General features: G+C 38.5%; 1 protein-coding gene across 1 annotated transcript in view; it reads left to right on the top strand.

Annotated features, from left to right (window-relative positions):
* The first annotated feature begins 13,991 nt into the window (after positions 1-13,991).
* Positions 13,992-25,997, top strand: part of RNF11 (ring finger protein 11) — a 41,790-nt gene continuing 29,784 nt past the window's right edge. The window contains exon 1 of the mRNA XM_041738204.1: positions 13,992-14,501. Within this exon, the coding sequence (XP_041594138.1) occupies positions 14,379-14,501 (123 nt within the window). The 5' untranslated portion in view covers positions 13,992-14,378. The remainder of the gene's footprint in view (positions 14,502-25,997) is intronic.

The raw sequence follows: 25,997 nt of genomic DNA on the forward strand, positions 1-25,997 counted from the left end.
ATAGCTCCATTTGTCAGGAATAAGTTTGGCAAGTATAATATTTATCCATACTTTCACCTGCCTCAGAAAGAGAATTTTTTTTTAATTTTTTTATTATTATTTATTTATGATAGTCACAGAGAGAGAGAGAGAGAGAGGCAGAGACACAGGCAGAGGGAGAAGCAGGCTCCATGCACCGGGAGCCCGATGTGGGATTCGATCCCGGGTCTCCAGGATCGCGCCCTGGGCCAAAGGCAGGCGCCGAACCGCTGCACCACCCAGGGATCCCAGAAAGAGAATTTTTAAAGGTTGTTGTTGTTTTGTTTTGTTTTTTTCCCTAGCACAAACCATTTTGAAACACAATGCCAGGAATAAAGGGAAAGGGAGAAAATATTGCCTACAACCTTGTCTCCTATCAGAATATCGTTTCGATTTCTCCACATTACCTTGGTGACCATTGTCTCCGAGTTCCTAAATTCCAAACTCTGTCAACATGCATGTCATATTTCATTGTTTTAATGAGAGAAAACATTTAATTTTCAATAGTTTTTACTAACTGGTATTCCCGAAGAATTTTTCATGTTTCATTTATGTATATATTCAACAAATATTTACATAGTTCCTATAATTTGCCAGGCTCTATTTTAGATGCTGAGGACTCATTAATGAAAATGACAAAGCCTTTACCCTATGAACTTAATTCTATTGAGAGAGATATACAATGAACAATACATACATAGTAAAATATCAAGTGCTATAAAGAAAAGCAAAGTAAGGCAAGGCACAAGAGAATAATGTAGAGAATGACAATTTTAGAGAATATCTCTTGAAGTGAGTATATGATTATTTAATCATTTTCCTATGATCAAATTTATATATATATATATATAATGGTTTTAATGTAAAGATATTTATATATATAATGGTTTATATATATATATAATGGTTTTTAATGTAAAGATATTATAATCACCATAATTGGGGATCCCTGGGTGGCGCAGCGGTTTGGTGCCTGCCTTTGGCCCAGGGCGCGATCCTGGAGACCTGGGATCGAATCCCACATCAGGCTCCCGGTGCATGGGCCTGCTTCTCCCTCCGCCTGTGTCTCTGCCTCTCTCTCTCTCTCTCTCTCTCTGTGACTATCATAAATAAATAAAAATTAAAAAAAAAAGTTTATAATCACCATAATTTATTTTTTGCAGGGCAAACAGTTATATCCTGGTTTTTAATGTAAAGATATTATAATCACCATAATTTATTTTTTGCAGGGCAAACAGTTACCAAGAGAAGATTCTGAAAAGATGGCAGAGTAGGAAGAGCCAAGATTCTGTCTCCTCACTGAGAGACAACAACTGCATAGGAGAATCTGTCTCATATAACTATGTATTTGGAACTCTACAGTCTATTGATGCCTCGCTTACAACTTCCAGGGAAAGACCTAGAAGATCAATTGTGGCAAATTTCAATCAATTTCAACTCAGCACAGTAGCAGCTATCCATCTCTGTGCACAACTTCTTGGGGCAGCTTGAGCATAGCTTGTGCAAGCCTGGGTGAACAAAAAAGACCCTGTGCTCCAAGTACTGGGGATCTGTGCTCTGATTGCTGTTTACTGCTTCTGATCACAGAGGCACAAACAAAAAGGTAGGCAGCCATTGTGGTTGCACCTTCCAATTGTTGCAAGCCCCTCCAACTAGTGACTTCCAGGCAATTTAAAGGGCTGGTTCTCCTTTTTTGCTTCCCCTCTCTTCAATTCAATTTTCTTCCCCACACCTCTCCACCAGACAGAATTGAAGGGAAAAATAGACAATTCTACAACATAGTTGAAGACTTCAATACCCTACTCATGATAATGGATAGGACAACCATTCCAGAAGATGACAAGGAAGGAAATAACAGACAAGAGATAAGTAAGAAAATAAAGGACTTAACACAATAAACCAACTCCATCTAACAAACATACACAGAACACTCTACCCAACAACAATTCTTCTTAAGTCCATATGGGACATTTTGTAGGGTAGACCATATATTAGGCCATAAATTAAGTCTTAATAAATTTAAAAAGATAAATATTATGCAGAGTATCTTCTATGGGGTGAAATTAGAAATAAAAATATATAATATATATAAATATATAAAATATAAATTATATTTTATAAAAAATATATAAATATATAAAATAAAAATAAACCATATACTAAATAACATAATATAATAAAATCACAAAGGAAATTAGAAAATACTTAGAGATGAATGATAACACAATATACCAAAACTTATAGGACTCAGCAATAGCAGTGTTAAGGGGGAAATTCATAGCTATAAACACATTAAAAAACAATAAAGATCTCAAATCAATAACCTAACTTTACAATTTAAGGAAATAGAAAAAGAAGAACAAACAAACCCAAAGATAACAGAAAGAAGGAAATAACATAGACCACAGAAAAATTAGAGAATACAAAAACAATTGAATACAATCAATGAAACCAGAAGTTGCAATGAAACCAGAAGATCAACAAAATTGATAAAATTCTCACTAGATGACTAATAAAAAAGAGAGAAGACTCAAATTACTAAAATCAAAAATGAAAGTGGCAACATAACTATTGATTCTACAAAAATAACAAGAATTATGAGAGTACTATTAGCAAGCATATTTCAACAAATTGAATAACCTAGATGAAATGAACAAATTACTAGGGGAAAAAAATCTGAATAGATCTATAACTAGTAAGGAGATTGAATTCACAACAAAAAAATCTCCCAACAAAGAGGCCCTGGCCTGATGACTTCACTGGCGAATTCTACCAAACATTAAAGAACCAATGCCAATCCTTCTCAAACTTTTGCAAAAAATTGAAGAGGCAATAACAATTCCTAACTCATTCTGTAAGGCCAGCATTAATACCCTGAATACCAAAATCAGAAAAAGACACTACAAGAAAATTATAGGTCAATTTGTCTTATGAACATTGAATCCTCTACAAAATACCAGCAAATCATATTCAGCAGCATATAAAAGGATTGTACACCAAGATTAAGTGCAATTTATTCTTAGAATATAAGGATTTTTCAATATGCAAAAGCAATCAATGTAATATGTCACATTAACAGAATGAAGGGGGAAAAACACATAATCATCTCAACTGATAAAGAAAAAGCATTTTACAAAATTCAACAAACACTCATGATAAAAGCATTCTGAAAACTAGGAATAGTAGGAAATGACCTAACATAATAAAAGCCATATGTGGAAAACCCACAACAAATATCATATTCAATAGTAAAAGACTGAAATCTTTTCCTCTGAAGTCAGGAAAATGTAAGGATGCCCGCTTTCACCACTTCTATTCAAAATAGTGCTGGAAGTTCTAGCCAGAGAAATTGGGCAAGAAAAAGAAAGACATCCAAATTAGATAGGATGAAGTAAAATTATTTCTATTTGCAGATGATATAATCTTATATTTCAAAAACCCTAAACATTCCACACAAAAAAGCCCCTATTAGAACTAATTAATAAATTCAGCAAGGTAGCAGGAAACAAAGTCAACACAAAAATCAGTTGCATTTTTATATACAGTTCATCCTTGAACAACATGGGTTTGAACCGAGTGTGTCCATTTATGTATGGATCTTTTACAGTACAATACTTTCAATATTTATTTTCTCTTCCTTAAGATTTTTTAAATAATATTTTGTTTTCTCTAGCTTACTTGATTGTAAAAATACAGTATACAATACATATAGCATACAAAATATGTGTTAATTGACTTTATTTTATTGGGAAGGCTTCTGATCAGTAGCTACTATTAGTAGTTAAATTTGGAAAGGAGTCAAAGTTATATGTGCATTTTCAACTGCACAGGGTCAGCAGCCCTAACACCTGTGCTGTTCAGAGGTCAACTGCATTAATGATAAAGAAGTTGAAAAGGAAATTGCAAAACCAATTTTTTTTTACAATAGCATAAAAAGAATAAAATACATAGGAATTAACCAGGGAGATGAAAAACTATTACATGAACCTTATAAAACATTGCTGAAAAAATTTAAAAAGACATAAACAAATGGAAATATATCATATTTATGGAATGGAAGATTTAGTATTGTTAAAATATCCATATTACCCAAAGCAAACTACAGAGTCAATGCAAACCCTATCAAAATCCCAACTACAGTTTTTTATAGAAATGAAAAGAAATTTTAAAATTCATATGGAATGACAAGGGACCCCAAATAGCTAAAACAATCTCACAAAAGAGGAACTGGGGATCTCACATTTCCTGGTTTCAACACTTACTATAAATCTATGAAAATTAAAACAGTGTGGTATTGGCATAAAGGCAGACATATAGATGAATGGAATAGAATAGATATCCCAGAAATAAAGCCCTACATAATATGATTAAATGATTTTGACAGCATTCAATGGGAATGGACAGTCTTTTCAAGAAATGGTGCTGGGAAAAATGGATATACAAAAGCAAAATAATGTATTTGGACCTTTAGCTGACACCATATTTTTTAAAACTAACTCAAAATGGATCAAAGACCTAAATTAATAAACCTCTTGAAAGAAAACATAGGATACAACTTCACAACATTGGGCTCAGCAATGGTATCTTAGCTATGACACTAAGTACAGACAATAAAAGAAAAAATGGACAAGTAGGATTTCATGAAAACTAAAATATTTTTACATCAGAAGACACTATCAACATAAAAGGAAAACTATAGAATGGGAAAAATATTTGCAAATCATATAGCTGATAAGGGATTAATAATCAGAATATATGGAGAACTTCCAAAACTCAACAACAATAACAAAACAATCTAATATTGAAAAATAGGCAAAGGACTTGAATAGACATTTCTCCAAAGAAAATATAGGAATGGCCAATAAGAACATGAAAAGATGTTCAGCATCACTGATCATTAGGGAAATGCAAATCAAAGCTACAATGAGATATCACAACACTTTTTAGGATGGCTACTATCAGGAAAATAGAAAATAAGTGCTGGCGATGATGAGAAACTGGAACACTTATGTACAGCAATAACTGGAGAGTTATTGTTTAATAGGTATAGAGTTTTGACTTTACAAAATAAAAGATTTAAGAGGGTGGATTGTGGTGATGGCTGTAAAACAATGTGACTGTGTTGAATACCACTGAAGTGTACACTTAAAAATGGTTAAAATGGTAGATTTCATGTTACATGAATTTTAACATAATTCTAAAAAGAACACAGAAGTTATGGAAATGGATTGTGTTGGTGATTGCACAGTATCATGAATATATTTAATAACCAGTTAATATACTTAAAAATGGTTAGGATAGGGCAGCCCCGGTGGCGCAGCGGTTTAGTGCTGCCTGCAGCCCGGGTGTGATTCTGGAGACCTAGGATCGAGTCCCGCGTCAGGCTCCCTGCATGGAGCCTGCTTCTCTCTCTGCCTGTGTCTCTGCCTTTCTTTCACTCTCTCTGAATAAATAAATAAATAAATCTTTTTCAAAAAATTGGTTAGGATAGTAAATTTTATGTATATTTTACCACAATAAAAAAATCGGAAAAAATATTACAAAGAACCTAGATATGTTCTATCTGCAGTTTCCCAATGTGTCATGACATTTCTGTCTACTGTGCCTTCTTCTAATAAGCTCTCCTTTCTGCTTGAGTCCTTGTCTTCAGTCCTCTCCTGCTGCTCCTAGCCATGCTACAAAGCTCAAGTGCCAAGATGACTTTTTAACCTTCCTAGGCCAAGGTTTCCTTAAAATGTAACGTGCATATAAATCTGAGGATCATGGTAAAATGTACATTCTCATATACTCAGTCTTAGGTAGGGGCTGAGACTTTGCATTTCTAATAAGCTCCTAGGTGAATTAGGTAGTGGTGATCCATGGACAAAATTTGAGTAGGAAGGCTTTAGACTAGTAATTCTCAAGCTTCTTGTCTTAGGAGCCTTGCATGCTCTTAAAAATTATTAAAGATTCCAATGAGCTTTCATTTATATAAATTATATCTATCAATATATATCAAGTTAGAAAATAAACACACCTGGGTGGCTCAGGCAGTTGAGTGTCTGCCTTCAGCTCAGGTCATGAGGTCCAGGATCTGGGACTGAACCCCATGTAAGTCTCCCAGCTCAGCGGGGAGCCTGTTTCTCCCTTTCCCACTCCCCTTACTTGTGCTCTCTCTGTCTCTCTCAAATGAATAAATAAAAAACATTTAGAAAAAAGAAAAAAGAAAACTCAGGGGCACCTGAGTGGCTCAGTGGGTAAGGTGTCTGCCTTCAGTTCAGGTTATAATCCTGGGTTCCTAGAATTAAGCCCTGTGTCAGACTCCCTTCTCAACAGGAAGTCTGCTTCTTCCTTTTTTGCTCCCCTTGCTTGTGTTCTGTGTGTGTGTGTGTGTGTGTGTCTGTTAATTAAATAAATAAAATCTTTAAAAAACTGAGAAATATTTTTAAAAATTTCATTTAAAAATAATAATATTGGGGCACCTGAGTGGCTCAGTTGGTTGTCTGCCTTCAGGTCAGATCATGATCCCAGGTTACTGGGATCAAGCCCCACATCGGGCTCCCTGCTGAGCAGGGAGTCTGTTTCTCCCTCTCTTACTTCCCCTGCTTGTGCTCTCTCTCTCCCTCCCTGTCAATTAAATAAATAAAATCTTTTTTAAAAATGATAACAATAACAGTATTAAGCCCTTATATGCTAGCATAAATAATATATTTTATTTTTTGCCATATCTCCTTAATATCTGGTTCCACTCTATGATAAATGGACAAATCCAGCAGGCTTAAAATCTATAAGGTTGGGATCCCTGGGTGGCGCAGCGGTTTGGCGCCTGCCTTTGGCCCAGGGCGCGATCCTGGAGACCCGGGATCGAATCCCACGTCAGGCTCCCGGTGCATGGAGCCTGCTTCTCCCTCTGCCTGTGTCTGCCTCTCTCTCTCTCTGTGTGTGTGACTATCATAAATAAATAAAAAATTAAAAAAAAATCTATAAGGTTATAGCTGAACTCAATGGCACCATCAGTCAACTGGATATAATGGATATCTATAGACAACTTTATCCAACAACACTAGATTATACACTCTTCTCAAGCTCACATGAAACATTTACCAAGACAGACCACATTCTGGGCTATAAAACATGTCTTGCCAAATTTAAAAGATTAGAAATAATACAATGTCAACTCTAGGCCACAAGAGAAGTAAACTAGAAATCGATAACAGAAAGATTGCTAGAAAATCCCAAAATACTTAGTGATTAGACAACACACTTCTAACACATGGGTCAAAGAAGAAATTTCTAAAGAAATTAATATTTTGAACTAAATGAAAATGAAAACTTAACAAAATTTGTTTGGATACAGCAAAAGCAGTGCTTAGAGGGAAATTTATAGCATTGAATGCCTATATTAGAAAAGAAGAAAGATCTAAAAATCAACCATCTAAACCTCCATTTTAGGAAACTAGAAAAAGAAAGAGCAAATTAAATTCAAAGTAAGCAGAAGAAAAGGAATAACAAAAATTAGAGCAGAAATCAATGAAATTAAAAACAGGAAATCAATAGAGAAAATCAATTAAACCAAAAGCTGGTTCTTTGAAAAGATCAATAAAATCAACAAGCCTCTAGCCAGGCTAAGTTAAAAAAGGAGAAGACACAAATTACTAACATCAGAAATGAAAGAAAGGACATCACTGCAGAACCCTTTGAACAATTCTATGTCCATGAATTTGATAGTGTAGGTGAAATCAACCAATTTCTTGACTCAATTGCCACACAATTCACACTAGAAGAAATAGACAATATGAAAAACCTCATTAAAGAAACTGAATCAACAAATAATAATGTTCCAAAACAGAAAGCACCAGGACCAGGTAGGCATACTACCAAATTGGTGAAATCTACCAAACATTTAAGGAAGAAATTATGCCAAGTCTCTACAATTTCCTTCAGAACATAGCAGAGGGAATACTTCCTAACCTGATTGTCCATTTTTATGGAGAGGCAAAAGACTCAGAGTAACCAACAGATAATTGAAGAAGAAAAAGTTGGAGGACTGATGCTACCCTACTTCAAGACTTACTACAAGGCTATAGTAATCAAGACAGTATGGTTTTGGCAAAAGAATGGACAAATAGATCAATAGTACAGAATAGAGAGCCCAGATAGTCCCACACAAATATAGTCAACTGATTTTCAACAAAGAAGGAAAGGTAAATAATACAATGGAGAAAAGATAGTCTTTTCAACAAATGTACTAGACTAGAATGGCTACACAGCCATGTGCAAAAAAATGAATCTAGACACAGACCTTACACCCTTTACAAAAGTTAACTCAAAATGGATCACATCTAAATGTAAAATGCAAATATATAAAACCCCTAAAAGATAGCGTAGAAGAAAACCTACATGACTTTTTAGGTTTTGCAATGACTTTAGATACAATGCATGGTACAATACATGAAAGAAAATAGATAAGCTGAATTCATTAAATTAAAAAATTTCTGCTGTATGAAAGACAGTGTCAAGCAGATGAAAAGATAAGCCACAGACTTGAAGGAAATGTTGCAAAAGACATATCTGATAAAGGACTGTTCTCTAAGATGTATAAGGAACTCTAAAAACTCAACAACAATATAAACAACCCTCTTTAAAAAAACAAAAAAAAAATCTCACCAATTAAGACATACAGATGGCAAATAAGCATAGGAAAGGAAAATTTCAGATAAATGGAAATTAAAAAGAATGAGTTACCACTATACACCTGTTAGTATGGCCAAAACCCAGAATACTGATAACACCAAATTCTGGTGAGGATATGGAGAAACAGGAGCTCTCATTCATTGCTGGAGGAGATGTAAAACGGTACGGCCACTTTGGAAAACAACTTGGTAGTTTCTCTACAAAATTAAACATATTCTTAACATACAATCCAGCAGTTGGGCTCTTTGATATTTGCCAAAATTAGTTGAAAACTTATGTCTACAAAAAAAAACTTGCAAACACACTTTTGTGGGAATGTACAATGGTATATTTGCTGTGGAAAACACTGTGGCAATTCCTCAAAAAATTAAACATAGAATTACCATGTGATCCAGCAGTTCCACTTCCAGGTATATGACTAAAGAATTGAAATCAGAGTCTCAAAGAAATATTTGTATGCCCATGTTCAGAGCAGCATAATTCATAATAGCTAGAACTTGGACGACACTTGTGCCCATCAATGGATGAATGGACAAGTAAAACGTGGTATACACACACACAATGGAATATTATTCTGCTTAAGGAGGGAGGAAATTCTGCAATATGTTACGATATGGATGCACCTTAAAGCCAGTTGCAGAAGGACAAATACTGTGAGATACTTAGTCAAAAATCACAGAGACAGGGATCCCTGGGTGGCTCAGCGGTTTGGCGCCTGCCTTTGGCCCAGGGCGTGATCCTGGAGTCCTGGGATCGAGTCCCATGTCAGGCTCCCGGCATGGAGCCTGCTTCTCCCTCTGCACCCCCACCATGTCTATCATGAATAAAAAAAAAAAAAAAATCACAGAGACAGAAAGTAGAATGGTGGTTGCCAGTGGCTGGAGAGAGAGGAGAATGGGCATTATTGTTTATTAATGGAAAGTTTGGGTTTTACAAAATGAATAAAAATCTGGAGACGGATGATGGTGATGGTTGCACAATATTATGAATGTTTTTAATTCCACTGAAATGTGAAAATGGTTAAGGTGAGGGACTTGTGGATGGCTCAGTCAGTTAGGCATCTGACTCTTGATCTCAGCTTAGGTCTTGATCTCATGGTTGTAGGTTCAAGCCCCATGTTGGGCCCCATGTTGGGCTCCATGCCCAGCATGGAGCCTACTTTAAAAAATGGTTAAAGTGGCAAATATTATGTTAAGTGTATTTTACCACAGTAAAACAAATTGGGGGAAAAAACCTCTGTGTGTGGATGTTTATAGCAGTTTTATTCATAATTGCCAAAACTTGGAAGCAATTAAAATGTCCTTCAGTGTAAACTGTGGGACATTCAGAGAATGGAATATTATTTAGTGCTAAAAAGAAATGAATTATCAAGTCGTGGACAAACATGAAAGAACCTTAACTGCATATTACTAAGTAAGAGAAGACAATCTGAAAAGGCTCTACCCTGAATGGTTTCAACTACATGACATTTTGAAGAAGGTAAAACTATGGAGACAGTAAAGAATCAGTATCAGTGGTCGCCAGTGGCAAGAGAGGGATGCATAGGTGGAGCACAGATTTTTAGGTCAGTGAAACTATTCTGTATGATGCCAAAATGGTGGATACACACCATTATAAATTTGTCCAATGGGCAGCCTGGGTGGCTCAGCGGTTTGAGCACTTGCCTTTGGCCCAGGGCATGACCCTGGAGTCCTGGGATTGAGTCCCACGTTGGGTTCCCTGCATGGAGCCTGCTTCTCCCTGCTCCTGTGTCTCTGCCTCTCTCTCTCTTTCTCTCTCTATCATGAATAAATAAATATTTTTAAAAAATAAATAAATTTGTCCAAGCCCATAGAATGTACAACAGCAAGAGTGAACCCTAACATAAGCAAGGATTTTGTATGTTAGTAATGGGTCATTGTAGGCTCATCAATTGTAACAAATGTATCACTCTGGTGCAGGATGTTGATAATGGGGGAGGCTATGCATGCATAGGCGTGGGCTTTATATAGTAAATCTTTGTACCTTCTGCTCAATATTGATGTGAACCTAAAACTTGTCTAAAAAATAAAATCTATTTTTAAAAAAATCTAGTCCAATAGAAGGTATCAGACTATCATATCTCCTTCTGCATTAGATCTCCTGCTGCTAGAGAAAACCAGAGCCAGACAGAAGATAAAGTAGTGAAGGCAAATTTTATTCAGGAGCTGTTGCAATAGGGAAAGGGAGAGCTCACTGTAGAACTGGACTCTATTCTGAATACAAAAAGGACAAGCATGGATTTATGGGCGAGGAACAGGGTGGGATAAATGGATAGAAAATTGCTAAGAAGAAACATCAGGGCTATGGAGAATTCTGGCTAAATCTCCTTGATAGGATTTTTGCTGAAGGCAGGCTAAGGTGGTCAGATGCAAGGCAGGGATTAAAGTGACTCAGATAGATTCTTGCTAAAACTGGAATATGGGGCCCAAGGACAGAACCCAAGTTTAGGGCCTTGAGGAATTTAGAGGAGCCTGACTAGAGTTAGGAGTTCTTGTCACTGCTATAGTCCTGGTTACTACTTTCTATTTTAAATTATATTTTGTCATTAGGTCACACTCTGGTCTATAGGGCACTACCCAAGGACTGCTTTCTAAAGCTGGGTTACGGGATCCCTGGGTGGCGCAGCGGTTTGGCGCCTGCCTTTGGCCCAAGGCACGATCCTGGAGACCCAGGATCGAATCCCACGTCGGGCTCCCGGTGCATGGAGCCTGCTTCTCCCTCTGCCTGTGTCTCTGCCTCTCTCTCTCTCTCTGTGTGACTATCATAAATAAATAATTAAAAAAAAATAATAAAGCTGGGTTAGGAAGAAGGATCCTCAAATGGCTACTTCCTTACATGTAGACGCCAAAGGCATTCAAGATGTCTTCCCTCATTCCCTTGTTTTTACACACAGAGAAATATCAGGATGAAAAATGTTGTAGTCCTTTCTCACACCTAACAAAGGTGACTGGTATATGATTCAAATCCTGGCTTTAGCCCTGAATAGCTAATATGAATCCATATTTCCATTCTTGCAAAACAGAAATACCAATGTACCCCTTTCTGGGCTCTTATATGTAGGGCTCAAGCTAATAAATGTCAGTTATGACTACATATCTAAAATTGTGTTAAACTATTCAAATTAATATATAGTTGTATATAATACTAATAGATCCCATTTATTTTCTACTGTTACATATTTTTCAACTAAGTGAAAGCAAGGATAACTACATGAGGAAAAAAAATTTTTTTTAAAGATTTTACTTATTTATTCATGAGAGAAGACAGAGAGAGGCAAAGACAGAGGCAGAGGGAGAAGCAGGCTCCATGCAGGGAGCCTGATGTGGGACTCAATCCCAGGACTCCAGGATTATGCCCTGGGCCAAAGGCAGGTGCTAAACTGCTGCGCCACCCAGGGATCCCCGAGGAAAGTGGTTTTTAAAGAGGGCCTTAAATGATGGCTACAATTCAACAGAAGAGAACAGCATGGCAAAAGATTAGAGGTGGAAGAGCATAGTGAAAATTGAGGGCATAGCAAGCAGCGTGAAGATGGCTGGAATGTAGGATGCCGGGTTGGAGTTGGAGTCATATGGGACATAAAGGTGGGACCCAAATGGTGAAAGGCCTTAATGCCATGCTACATCTCTGAACCACAAGTCTATGAATGCTCTCTGGTCACATTTTTCATGGCAGTAGTGTGGAGAATAGATTGATAGTACAGAAGCAAAGGCTTCATTGAGAAGCTATTGCAAGAGTTCAGAGGAGACAGGGAAAATGGAAATGGGGAGGGAAAGAGGCAAATGCCTGAATTTTTTTTCCCAGAGAATCCAATGATTTTACTTTTCAAGCTAGAGAATTAAGTAATGATTCTTGGGGATGTATGAAAGAGTCCAATACAAACATGGGATTAGGGAACCCCATATTTAGGTGGAGCTATCAATGGGAAGGAAGGTAAGTCTTGAGGAAGACAGGATGCAGCAAAACGGTTCTATTTAATATGGGATATGAGGACATTTAAGTAAGTGATTTTGTAGAATAGGGACTCCAAAGCTAGAGTACTCATGCCCATACCAGTTTAGAATCCTCACTCCAAGAATCATTTCTTATCCTCACCCACATGGTCTAAACACTCTCCTTAGGGCTCTCTAAAAACCTTTGGTGGTGGAGGGGAGTAGGGACTCACTGTTTACTGGTCTTCCCAGCTGGACTCTGGCCTCCATCCGGGACAAAGCAGATCCGGTAAACGAGCTTCCCTAGTGCCTAGCATGGGGTCTTGAGAGGGGAGAAAAACAATCAGTGACTGGTGAATAAAAGAAAGGGAGTCAAGACCCCCTTCTTGTCCTCTGGGAGCATTCTCATCTTTCTTATTTCCTTCCTTTGCACACATTGCTTCTCGGGCTCTTTGTTCACTCAACCAAGAGAGCCTACTGTCCCTTAGGCAGCACCCATGCCGTGCACAGAGGAGGGATAGATGATTCGGCTCGATCAGGCTGTGATGGGGAGAAGCTCAGGGACGAACGGCATGGAGAAGGCCACCAGTCCAGACTGGGGGGTTAGAGGAAACGAAGTTGAATTTAGGAAGGACAACTGGGAATAACGGTTAGCCTGATGGGGGGTACCGAGGTCTGGCGTGAAGGCGAAGCGCGCGTAGGTCGGAGCAGCAGTTCGGGTGAAGGCCTCAGCCGGAGGGAACAGTCTTCTAAGATAACCCGAGGTACTTTAGACAGCCCGCAGTCAGATATCTGAGGAGACAATGCTGCTAATGAGATTGGGGAAGTAGATCTGTAAACCGTTTAAGAATACTCAGAGCCGTCCTAACGGTTTGGGTAAGCCAGTGAAGGTCTTAAATGGGGGGTCAATTTATGTTTTAAAAAGATCGCGCAGCTGTGTGAACGGTGGCCCGGCTCACGGGTGAGCTTGGACTTTATTCTGAAGGGAGAACGGGGAAGAAGCCTCCCTAACATTTCAACCCGGGAGCGACCCGTTCCGAGGAGGGTTTGCGAGCACATCACCCGGCCGGCGGCGGGCAGGAGGCTGCCTGAGGCGCGCCCGGCGGGAGCAGGGACCCGCGAGAGCGAGCCCACAGGGCGGCTTCCGAGGCCCGGCCCGGCCGCCAGGGCCCCGGGAACAGCCGCCGGGCGGGAGGGGGCGCGGCCGCGGCCGGAGACGCCCAGGGCTCGGGCGCCGGGGGCGGGCCCGGGGCACGCACGGCGCGTGACGCACGGCCGCGGCCCGCCTCGTTCTGGCCGCCGCCGCCGCTCTGAGGCGGAGTAGGATGAGGCCCGCGGCCGCGGCTCCGGCGTCGGCGGGGGCAGCAGCAGCTGAGGCAGCAGCTGGGGCAGCCGCGGCAGCCGCGGCAGCCGCGCCCCCCGCCCCTGACCCGCGTTAGGCCCGGCAGCTCGGTGGCCGCCGCCGCCCCGCGGGGGGGCGGGGTGGGGAAGGGCTCCGTCTCCCCGCCCCCCCCCCCAGTGCCGCCTGGCAGGAGGCGCCCGCCGCGACCCCAGCGGAGCCCAGCCTTGAGCCCCCGGGCCGGGGCCTGGCATGAGCAGCCCTCCGGCGGCGCCGGGGCGCGGGGGAGCCGCCGCCTGAGCCCGGCCTGCCGCCGACCCCGCCTCGCTGGCCCGGCGCGTGCGAACGGCCCGCCGCTGCTTCTGCCTCCTCCGGATCACACCTCGTAGCCTCGGAAGATGGGGAACTGCCTCAAGTCCCCCACCTCGGATGACATCTCCCTGCTTCACGAGTCCCAGTCCGACCGCGCTAGTTTCGGCGAGGGGACGGAGCCGGACCAGGAGCCGCCGCCGCCATATCAGGTAGGGGAGGCTGTGTGTTGGGGAGGAGCGGGGCGAGGCGGCCCGAGCGGGGGCGGGGGGCGTCGGGGCCGGAGGGGAGCGGGGGGGCCGGGGGGGGCGCCGCGGGGGCCGAGGGGCTGTCACCGCCCCGGCCTGGGGGGGCGGCGGCCCTAGGGCGGGGACTGAAGGTGATCGCCGCCCCTCCCGGGGTAAGGGGGACCCTTCACCTCCCATCAGGAACGGCGTGGGGACGGCCCTCTCTGTCCTTGAGTTCTGGGATCCGAGTGGTGACAGTATCCTCCTCGCTTGTGGAATTTGGGGATGACCTCGTTCCGCCTTTATGTCTAAAGCGTGGAGTCTGGTATGAGATGTGGGGGACGTATCCTCATCGCGCCGCCGCCTGGACTGTGGGTTCTGGGCAGGTGGTTGCCCCCCACCTCCTCGTCATGTGTGGCCATCCGCTCCCCCTCCCCTCCCTGTACCCTGTGCGTTAATTGGATCTGGTAGGTGCTCATTTCTCCTACATGAGAAAAGATCAAGTGGTGATTTTGGTGCTGGCGACATCAGGAGTTACTTGTTTATACATATGTGTGTGTGTATGTATTAATTTTGATCCCTCCTCCTCTCGCTCCACCCTGTGACACACCTTTTAAACGCGCTGATTCAATAAAACTTGAGTATCTTGAACTTTGGAAACCTTTAAACCTGACTTGAATACCTTCTGTTACTCGTGGTTCTCACTTCGTATCAAAGACTTGCTCCCAAACAGTTTCATCGCTTTTTGTACAGCAATCCGTCCTATATATGTTTACAGTTAATAAAAAAGCTAAGATCTCTTGAACTCCAAATAGATAATGTAGATCTTATTTAGAATATATAAAAACCTTTTCTCTACTTTTCAATTTTGAATGATATTGGTTAGCTTTTTTTCCAGAGGGGTTTAAATAGTTAAATGCCTTAATTTTTTAACTGAAGGGGGTTTAGTTTTCTAACCGGGCAGTCTCCTTTGTTGTTTCATGTGGTGACATCATTATCTAGTGTTATTCTTCTCTCATTCCTGTGTAAACCAGTGTCTCATCACACCAGAAAAACCTGATCACATATCCTGGTTTTGTGAATAAAACCCTCAGGGTCCTTTTATATATATGTGCCAATAAAGTCCAGTCTTAATCGTGGCATACAGAAGCCTCCATGGTTTATCTTTCACATTCTGTATTTCAGGCCTGCCAAATACATCAGTTCACATCTCTGCCTTTGCTCCAGTTGCTCCCTCTGCTAGGATCCCTTCCCCCAAGGTCAGCAAGGTGAACATCTAATCCTCTTTAAAGACTCAGCTCTCCTGTCACCACTCTCCCAGGTCTCTACCTTCCCCCCCCCCTCCCTCTGTGAATCCATCCCTCAGTTGTTTGTGGAGCACCCCCCCTCCCTCCCCCCATTCCATAAGCAGCACAAACAACACTTGGGGTGTTAATATCTTTGTTTTGTTAGATGTAGGTTTCATCCTTATGGCATTTCCTTCTGCCTCCAGTGTAAGCTGCTGGCAGGTAGGGACCTTTGTGTCACCTGCTATGCTGTTACATCCCCAGCATCTGGCTCATAGTAAATATTCAGTAACTTGTGGGATAAGTGAAGACTAAGCTCTTAAGAACAAGGACTGTATCCTCAATGTTTCATGAAATTACTGGCACTTAAAAAAAAGAAATTACTGGCACTTAAGCATTTAAATGTTGAATGAATTAATGAATTTGAATTCAGTACCTTGTGTGGTAAGTTTACATACCTGTTTCTTCCAGAGAGTGTCACAGGGAAGTCTTTTCATCTTTTTGAATCTTTGAAGCAAGTAAATTGTTTATATTTCACTTTTCATTTCCCTCAAATACTATAGGACAATGTGCTTATTTTAGCTTCCTGAGCAAATTTTTGTAGAGGTATGATTTTTATTTCAAAATCTCCTTCCATACTCCCTAATCCCTTTCCAGGCAAATTGAATATCCTGACTTAATGGCCCTTTTTCTCTTACCCGCACGGTAATACAGTGTTAAGGATAACTTAATTTTTAGGAATTGTATTTGGTTTTTCCAGGGGAACTAGGTGATAGATTTTTTTTTTAATCATGAAGGAACATGTTATTTGTGACAGCAGGAGTTTTTGTGGTTGCCCTCCCTTTTTTGAAGTGAGTGACCCAGATACTGATGCAAATTTCGTATCAATTGAAATAAAACTTTAATGGGAGCATAAAGAAACTTTTGTAGAAAAAGCTTTGTCCCCTCCCAAAGGAAATAAGATTTTTCGGAATGGTTAATTTAAATGATCTGAGAAACACCAGTCCAAGGGGAAATGATTTATATTTTCAGTGGACAGAAGTAACATTTTTTCTTCAAAAATAGTGTATAATTAAAAGAGCTACAAGAATAGCATATTTCTTGAAAGAATAGTCTCAGCTGCAATAGAATCTTTAAAAATCTTTAAAGCTGATTATAGAGGAACACAGTATTTTTCTGTAGTGGGTGGTTAAAAGATGTCCTTTTTGTGTTGCATGGTGTAGGTAAATGCTAAGAGCTCTACTTAGTAAATTTCTAGGTTATTTCCTATTAGCAGGACCTGACAGATGTATTTAATTTATGTTTAAAAAGTAAACTCTATGCCATTATGGTGAAAGTTTATAGGAAGTACCTGTTTATTTCCTGTGTTTAGTTAGTATTCTAACTGGTCTCACTGTATTCACCCTTGCCTTCCCTACAGTCTGTTCTTAACCCAGCAGTCAGTTATTCTGGTAAAACAAATCATGTCTCAAAAAAACAACTACAAATCATGTCTCTTGGTGCAACCTTATGTGGATCTCCATTTCATTCACAGTAAAAGGCAAATCCCTCTGTGTCCATAAGCCCTACATTATCTGTATATCCCCAACACATATCTCTCTTGATGCTGACTTCTTACTAGTTTTCCCCCTGCTGACATCCCTTTAGCTTCTTTGGCCTACTTGTTCCTAGGATACTCCAGGACCTTTTCCCTCATTGTTTTTATGCCTGGAGTGCTCTTCTCCAGGTATTTGCATTGCTGATTCCCTCACCTCCTTCAGGTCTTTACTCAAAGAACACCTTCATAAACACTTTCTGAACACCCCATTTAAAATTACAACCTGCCTCAACACCCTGGAATTCTCATTCTCTCATTCTGTTTTTTTCCCAGTAACTTTTATCACTTTCTAACACACTGTCTTTATTTTGTTTATTGCTTGTTATCTGTCTTCTCCCACTAAGGCTAAATAAACTCCTTGAGGAAAGGAGGTTTTTTTTAATGGTTGAACAGTGCCTGGCACATATTAGATAATCAATTATTAGTTGAATGAATGGATTTCTTTTAAATGAATTACTATTTTGAGGCCAGTGCTATTTAATATCTTGTAAGAACTGCACATTCCAAGTACCTTCTTTCCTCTTTGTGGGTCCTTTTTAAGGAATCAATCCTACAAGTCAAATTTTAGCGATCAGGAATTGGTTTAAAATAATTATAAAATAATTTAGGGTGTTTAAAATATATATAGTATATATTCTGTAATGTTTATTTTATGGGAAAATAAATCTTTGTCCATAAAGAAATGGGAGGGAAGAGGTTAGAGCTTTTCTTGAATTATAAGGTAAAAACAAAGAAATTGGCCTACCCTCTACTCTGTCCTTCCTGAATATTTCAAAAGAATGCAAAGGAAATCTGCCCATCAAGGTCAGTCTTAGAAAGGTTGTGAGAGGGTAGGTAAATCATGAAAGGCTGGAGGATGAAGGTGGCCCGTAAGAGGAAAGGCCAGCTGGTAGCCCAGTGTTGAAAGGAATATTTGAACAGGTTGAAGTACCTGCATGAAGTACTGTTACTCTAAAACACCAGGCACCCTCATTTGTCGTATGCTAATTCAAGAGTAGCACTTTGTTAAAAAGAAGTTAATATTCACTGAACAACAAAAGCCACTTTACAGTATTTCTGTCTGAATACTGTGATATCTATATAAATACAAAGATTGGTATCAGTTTTGCAGCAGTTACACAGTTTGAGATTGATCTCTTCTGTCCTATACTTTGAGATTAATTCATTTGGGATTTTTATTTTTTTTTTATTTTTTTTTTTTAAATTTTTATTTATTTATGATAGTCACGCAAAGAGAGAGAGGCAGAGACATAGGCAGAGGGAGAAGCAGGCTCCATGCACCGGGAGCCCGACGTGGGATTCGATCCCAGGTCTCCAGGATCGCGCCCTGGGCCAAAGGCAGGCGCCAAACCGCTGCGCCACCCAGAGTTCCCCATTTGGGATTTTTAAATCAGAAGAAAGTACATTAATAGAGCAGTGAGTACAAGCGTACCTCTTTGGAGTCAGATGGATCTGAGTTCAAATGCTAATTGTCACTTACTTGTAAAATATGAAGAGAGTTTATCAGATTATGTTGTGTTTTGAGGAACTTTTCACGAATGACAACATTTTGGATATTTCAAGTGGTGACTGAATAAAGCTTCAAGATACTTCTATAAAAACTTGGTTTCCTGTAAGAACTTAGTATTCATCCTCCTTTAAAAATCTAAAAATACTTATTTTTGACTATTTAAAGCTGTAATATATTACCTTGTTTTTCTGATAATGTGAAATTAAATTCAGGTACTTGAAAATTTTTTATGTATTACATTTAATCTACCTTTTTGGAAATTCAATCTGTATTTCACATATCTTAATTTTATTAAATTTAACTTTAAAAAGTTTCCTTTGTGTGAAATTTTATCCCTGCCTCTTCAAGTTGTCTTTTAAGGTGCAGATCAAATCCAAAGTCTTAAAGCATCCCTTGACCATTTTTGTTTGTAATATTTATCTAGAAATCATATATTGCTTGATTAGTTAATTAGCTCTTAGTACTTTAATAATGATTATTTTTCCAGATTACAGTTTCTTTAAAAATGAAAATGATGTGGGGGCCCTTCGGTAGTACAGTCGCTTGAGCGTCCAGCTCTTCCTACTCAGGTCATGATCTCAGGATCATGGGATGGAGCCCCACAATGGACTATGTACTTGGTGAGGAATCTGCTTCTTTCTCTTCCTCTCCCTTTGCCACTGCTTCCCCTCCCCGCTCGTGCACATGCACTCTTTCTCTCTCATAAATAAATCTTTTTAAAAAAATGAATGATGTGTTAAGATTTTTAAAATCTCTCAGTGGAGTGGAATGGCTTCCTACACATTGTAGATACGTAGTGCCTTAGAACTCTGCGTTCTCCCTCTTATACTGTAACCACCATGATTGAAGTCCTTGCTACCTCTCATGGTAACCTAATTGATGTATCCTCTTCCCCATTCATTTCATTCTTCAATGCTAGATAAATCTCCAGATCAGATACCTTGCCTCTTAATCCTTAATGATTCTTAATGACTTATTACTGAAGATCTTGGTGTTAGCAACCAGATTCATGATCTGGCTCCTTATAGTTTTCCAGCTTTTTGTAGTCTCATATACAATTTATACTCTAATCAGACTGAAAAGTTTGCTATAACTCTATATATGCCTTCTGCTTTCCAGCCTCTACCTGTGTTCTGTTTCCATTGCCCAGAATTCTCTTCCCTTAGTTGTTCCCAGTATCTTATAGCTTTCAAGGTACAGCTCATATGCCATGAGTCCTTTACTGATCTCCCCTAATGTAAATAACAGCTTTATCTGAACTCCTTTAGCATTTTGTTTACCATTCTTAGGACAGACACTTTACCCTTTTTTGATTTTTAATTATTTATAACAATGCCATATCTCCTGCTGGCCTCCTACTCTACACTCTTTGCATTGTTAGAACTACGCTTTTCACATAGCAGGCACTCAAATACTTGAATAAATGTGGAAATCAGTTAATTGCATTTTTCTTTAAGAGTATGAAATTTTATGGTTTTACTTCTATGTAAATTATTCTCAGAATCCTGTGCTTTGGCGTTTATAACATAAAGGATTCTATTTTTCTTTCCCACATTAACTGTTTTATCTGACTTCATTTTTGTTCTATCACTTGTAATTTATAAAGTGTGTGAGCTTTTTCATTTGAGTTTGGTTTGTGTTCTGTGTAGTTAAACTTGCTTTGATCTTTTTTTTGAAGATACTTGCTTATTTGTCACCATTGTTGCAGGCGTTTTATTTATGCTTGAAACCCATTCTAGATGTCCTTTAATTAAGGCTGATTCTTTACCATTAAGAATGTATGTACCTTTAAGAGTAGGGCAGTCTGTGTGTCAGTGTTTAATTCTAGAGCTAATTATAGAGTAACTTGAGAAGATAGGGGTAATGAGTTACTCAGTGCATAAGATCTGAGAAGTTGACTTCCTTAAAATATTTTTTAGATAATACTTTCTAGAAATGTCTATATTATAAAATTTCAATCTATTAAAAGTTTAATATAAAATTATATAATAATGATACTTTTTTAAAGATCTTAATTTTATGTCTTCTAAACAGAAAAACTGTCACAGAATGACCAGTATAGGTTCTCTCTGAGTTTTCTTCAATTTGTGCCACTTTTTCTCTTTTGTCTTCTGTCTTTACTGTGTCTTAGCCAAGTTAAATTCTATAAGGAGGGTAATTGTAAATACAATTAAAATTAGATGTTATATTTGTCATCTTGCCTGGAGCCATTTCTGAATATAATTATCTTCCATGTATAACCTTCCCTAAAGCAAAGAGTTAGGGATGATGTATTTCTGTCCTGTATTCAAATAAGTCATTAAAAGCAGGCTGTAAGAAATATTTAGAAGTTGATTCTGTACCAGTAACTTAAAAAAATTTTTTTTTGTTTTATTTTATCTATTCCTGAGAGACAGAGACAGAGACAGAGAGAAGCAGAGGGAGAAGCAGGCTCCATGGAGGGAGCCTGACTGAGCCTGATATGGGACTCAATCCTGGGTCTCCAGGATCACGCCCTGGATTGAAGGCGGCACTAAACCGTTGAGCCACCCAGGCTGCCCCTTTACCAGTAACTTTTAATGCTGAATATAATGTTTATAATAGTGTGCTCAGAGTTCAGGATTTTTGCAGTTTTGATATAGATGAAATGGTGGTGTTAAAGACTTGGAGTGCAAGTGGAAGTGAAAGATACGAGGAAAAGCTGGCTAATTGACAGCCAAAGTGTGCTTTTAATGGCAAGAGATTGCTACATGCAATCAAAAAGTAAAGTACTAAGGGAGAACTAAATATGTTCTGCTCCTGGATGACCTGTCTTGACCTTGTGACTTGGATACTCAGTTTGGCTTATGGGATGTGGCTTTTAAAGTCTTAGAGTTCCTTATTTTCACTGATCAAAAATACTTTTGAGTTCAATTTAATATGAATACACATATACCTATCTTTTAATTAAATAGCCAACCTGGAGCATGCTCCCAGAGGCCAGTTGAGTAATTATCTTGTTACTTAATCTAGAGAGCTTGCAGTAAAGTAACTAAGGGATAGAGTGTGGGAATGAAGAAAGCAATCCTCCAGATATATTTAATTTTTAAAAATTTTTCTGAATTCTTATGAAAATGGCTCTAAGAAGAGTGAGACTTTTATTACTGACACAACTAGTTCAAATTGCATGTAATTTTGTATAAGTTTAATTCTTATTTGTGGGGAAAAAGCAGTTTATCATAAACTGAGTAAGACTTTAAGGATAGAGACCAGGACACTCCATTACCAGTTTCTTCTCTCAGTCAGCAAATTTATCTTAGGCACCAAGGGGAAAGGAAAATGAACCCTTTACCCCTATGGAGCTACCATTTTAGTTAAGGAGTTGAGATTAATGTATATACATAAAGTATTCGGTATGAAGGTATATAATAAAAAAAAAGTATATAAACAAGTATTAAATTGCTGTAGACTTTGAGGTTGGGATCAATTTGTGGCAGGACACCGAATCACAAATTTACTTTTTAGCTTCTGAAGACTTTAAGTGAAGTCTTACATGAATGTGTAAGAAATGGAATAAAAGCAAAAGAGCTGCCATGATTAAACTATGTGTGGGAGAACTTGGAGCCAGTAGGTGATGAACATGAATTTAGAGAGATGTATGATCTGATACATTAAAATGTGTGTGTTTGTGTGTGTAAATAAACCTTTGAAGGTACAATGAAGAGTGTATCTTTAATAGTATAACTAACAGTATTATAACTAACAGTATTAACTATATATCCCAGTGAACTTTTACATGTTACAATCACCATCAAGATATGGCTTGTTTCCAACACCCAAAAGTCTCCCTCATATGTCCTCCAACCGTCAATACCCTTTCCCCAAAGATAACCACTATTCTGACCTCTTATCAGCATATATTTGTTTTGCCTAGTTTTGAACTTAAATAGAATAGTTCAGTATTGTGAAATTCATTTGTTTTATGTAGTTATATTGATTTCACTGCTGTACAGTATTGTATAAATAGACATTTTTACATTTATTTTTCAATCTATTCTGTTGATACATATTTGGGTTCTGTTAGCTTTTGGCTGTATTAATCTGCTGTGACCATTCTTTTTATGTACGTAATGTACATGCTTATTTGGGGTACATAGTTTGTCCCACAACATTTTGTTACATAAATTTTTGAAAAGAAAGTTGACAGAAAATCCATATTCCTATGACTTAGATTCTGTACATTTTGTTGTATTTAACACATCTTAATCAGTCCATCTTATTTGTGATGCATTTCAAGATCAAATAGTTTTTTCAGTGATTCCATCAACTTATACTTCTATCGGCTTTGTATGAGAGTTCTATTTGTTCTGCGTCCATACTAACACCAGGTATTATCCATCTATTTTATTTTAGACATTTCAATAAGTGTGTAGAAGTCTTTAGTTGGTTTTAACTTGCATTTCTCCAATGAGAAATGCATACCAATATGCATAGTACTATGTGGTCTTTTGTGACTGACCTCTTAACATCACTTAACATCAAGTTTTTAGGATTCATCTATGTTGTAGCATGTATTAGGACTTCATTCCTTTTTATTGTGAAATATTCCATTGTATGAATCTACCACATTTTATTTAGCTATTGTTCAGTTAACGAACATCTGGGTTTCTATTTTTTGGCTGTTAGGATGCTGCTATAAACATTTGTATATAGGTTTTTATATGGATGTGTTTTCATTTCTCTGTTAATACACCTACCAGTGGAATTGGCATGTTGTATAATTCCACATGTAATCTTTTGAGGAACTACCAGACCATTTCCAAAGCACTTTTACACTCCCACCGAACAGTACACAGTAGTTCCAATTTCTGCACATTGTTACCAGAACTTGTCTTTTTTATTATAGCTGTGTTGTTGGCTGTAAAGTGGTATCTCATTGTGGTTTTGATTGCATTTCCCTAAAGGCTAATAATGTTGAGCATCTTTTCATGTGCTTGATGGCCATTTGTATATCTTTTGACAAGTATCTATTCAGATCCTTTGCCTATTTTTTATTGGGCTGTCTTTATTATTGAGTTGCATGAGTTCTTTATATATTCTAGTCCCTTGTAAGGTGAATGATTTGCAAAACTTTTCTCCCATTTTGTGGATTGGTTTTTTCACTTTTTCAGTGGTATTTGAAGCACAAAAGTTACTGATTTTATGAAGTCCAATTTTTTCTTTTGTCATTTGAGTTTTGATGTTGTGTCTAAAAGTTTTTCCTGACCCACAAAGATTTACTCTTAGCTTTATTTATGGTTCTCACATTTTATTTATTTTTAAAAAGATTTTATTTATTCATGAGAAGTAGAGAGGCAGAGACACACACAGGCAGAGGGAGAAGCAAGCTCCCTTTGGGGAGCCCGATGCAGGACTAGATCCCAGAACCCTGGGGTCATGCCCCTAGCCAAAGACAGACACTCAACCACTGAGCCATTCAGGTGCTCCTGGTTCTCATATTTTAGATATAGACCCATTTTGAGTTAATTTTTATGTAAGGAAGGCCTGAATTTATTCTTTTGCGAGTGGCTATCCTGTTATAGGACTATTTGTTAATAAAAGTATTCTTCCCCGTGGCCTATATATACAATGGAATATTACTCAGCCATTAGAAACGACAAATACAAAAGAAAAGAAAAGAAAAATACCCACCATTTGCTTCACGTGGAAGGACCTGGAGGGTATTATGCTGAGTGAAATAAGTCAATTGGAAAAGGACAAACATTATATGGTCTCATTCATTTGAATATAGAAATTAGTGAAAGGGAATAAAGAGAAAGGAGAGAAAATGAGTGAAAATATCAACGAGGGTGACAAAACATGAGAGACACCTAACTCTGGGAAACGAACAAGGGGTAGTGGAAGGGGAAGTGGGCGGGGGTTTGGGGTGACTGGGTGATGGGCAATGAGGGGGGCACTTGGTGGGATGAGCACTGTGTATTATGCTATATGATGGCAAATTGAACTCCAATAAAATTTTTTTTAAAAAAGTATTCTTCCCCCATTGTCTTGGCATTCTTGCCCAAAATCAATCATAAATGCAAGGGTTTATTTCTGGACTCTTCAGTTTTGTTCCGTTGATTTTTATATCTATTCTTAATGCTTGTACTACACCAACACTGAAATAAGTTTCGAAATCAGAAGTGTGAATTCTTAGCTCAACATTGTTTTGGCTATTCTTAGTCCCTTTTAATTCCATATGAATTTTAGGGTCAGCTGTTCACTTCTGTATATAAGCCAGCTGGGATTTTGTGACCACTTGAGCTTTTTTTTTTTTTTTTTAATGAACCCACATCAAAACATCATCATCCTGAAGTCCGTAGTTTATATTAGTTTATATTATAGTAGTTTATATTATAGTAGTTTATATTACATTATATTATATTATATTATATTACACTGTGAATGAAGATATGAGATAGATCCACCATTATAGCATCCATCATTCGGAATAGTTTCCCTGAACTAAAAATCCTCTGCTTTTTACCTATTCATCCCTCCCTCCTAACCCTGGCAACTACTGATCCTTTTAATGTCACCAGAGCTTTGTCTTTTCTAGAATGTCATATAGTTGGAATCAGATCACATGGGACCTTTACAGATTTTCTTTCAATTAGTAATATGCAATTAAGGTTCCTCCATGTCTACCCATGGTGTGAAATGAAAGCTCATTTCTTTTTGGCACTGAATAGTATTCTATTGTCTTCTTGTACCACAGTTTATCCTTTCACCTACTAAAGGACCTCTTGGTTGCTTCCAGATTTGGGCACTTACGAATAAAGCTGCCCTGAACATCCACATGTAGGTTTTTGGGTGGACATACGGTTTCAAGTCATTTAGGTAAATGCCATGGAACACAGTTGCTGGATCCTATGTGGTAAGTGTATGTTTATTTTTGTAGGAACTGTCAAATTGTCTTGTACTGACACTGCCACATTATATTCCCACTAGCAATAAGATTTCCTGTTGCTCCACATTTGATAATTGTCAGTGTTTTGGATTTTCCCATTCTAATAGGTATATAGTGGTGTTTTTGTTTTGTGTTTTTTAAAAAAAGATTTTATTTATTTTTTATTTTTTTGTTTTTAAAG

Source organism: Vulpes lagopus, chromosome 23 (genome assembly GCF_018345385.1).
Source record: "Vulpes lagopus strain Blue_001 chromosome 23, ASM1834538v1, whole genome shotgun sequence".
In the NCBI taxonomy this organism is placed as follows: domain Eukaryota; kingdom Metazoa; phylum Chordata; class Mammalia; order Carnivora; family Canidae; genus Vulpes; species Vulpes lagopus.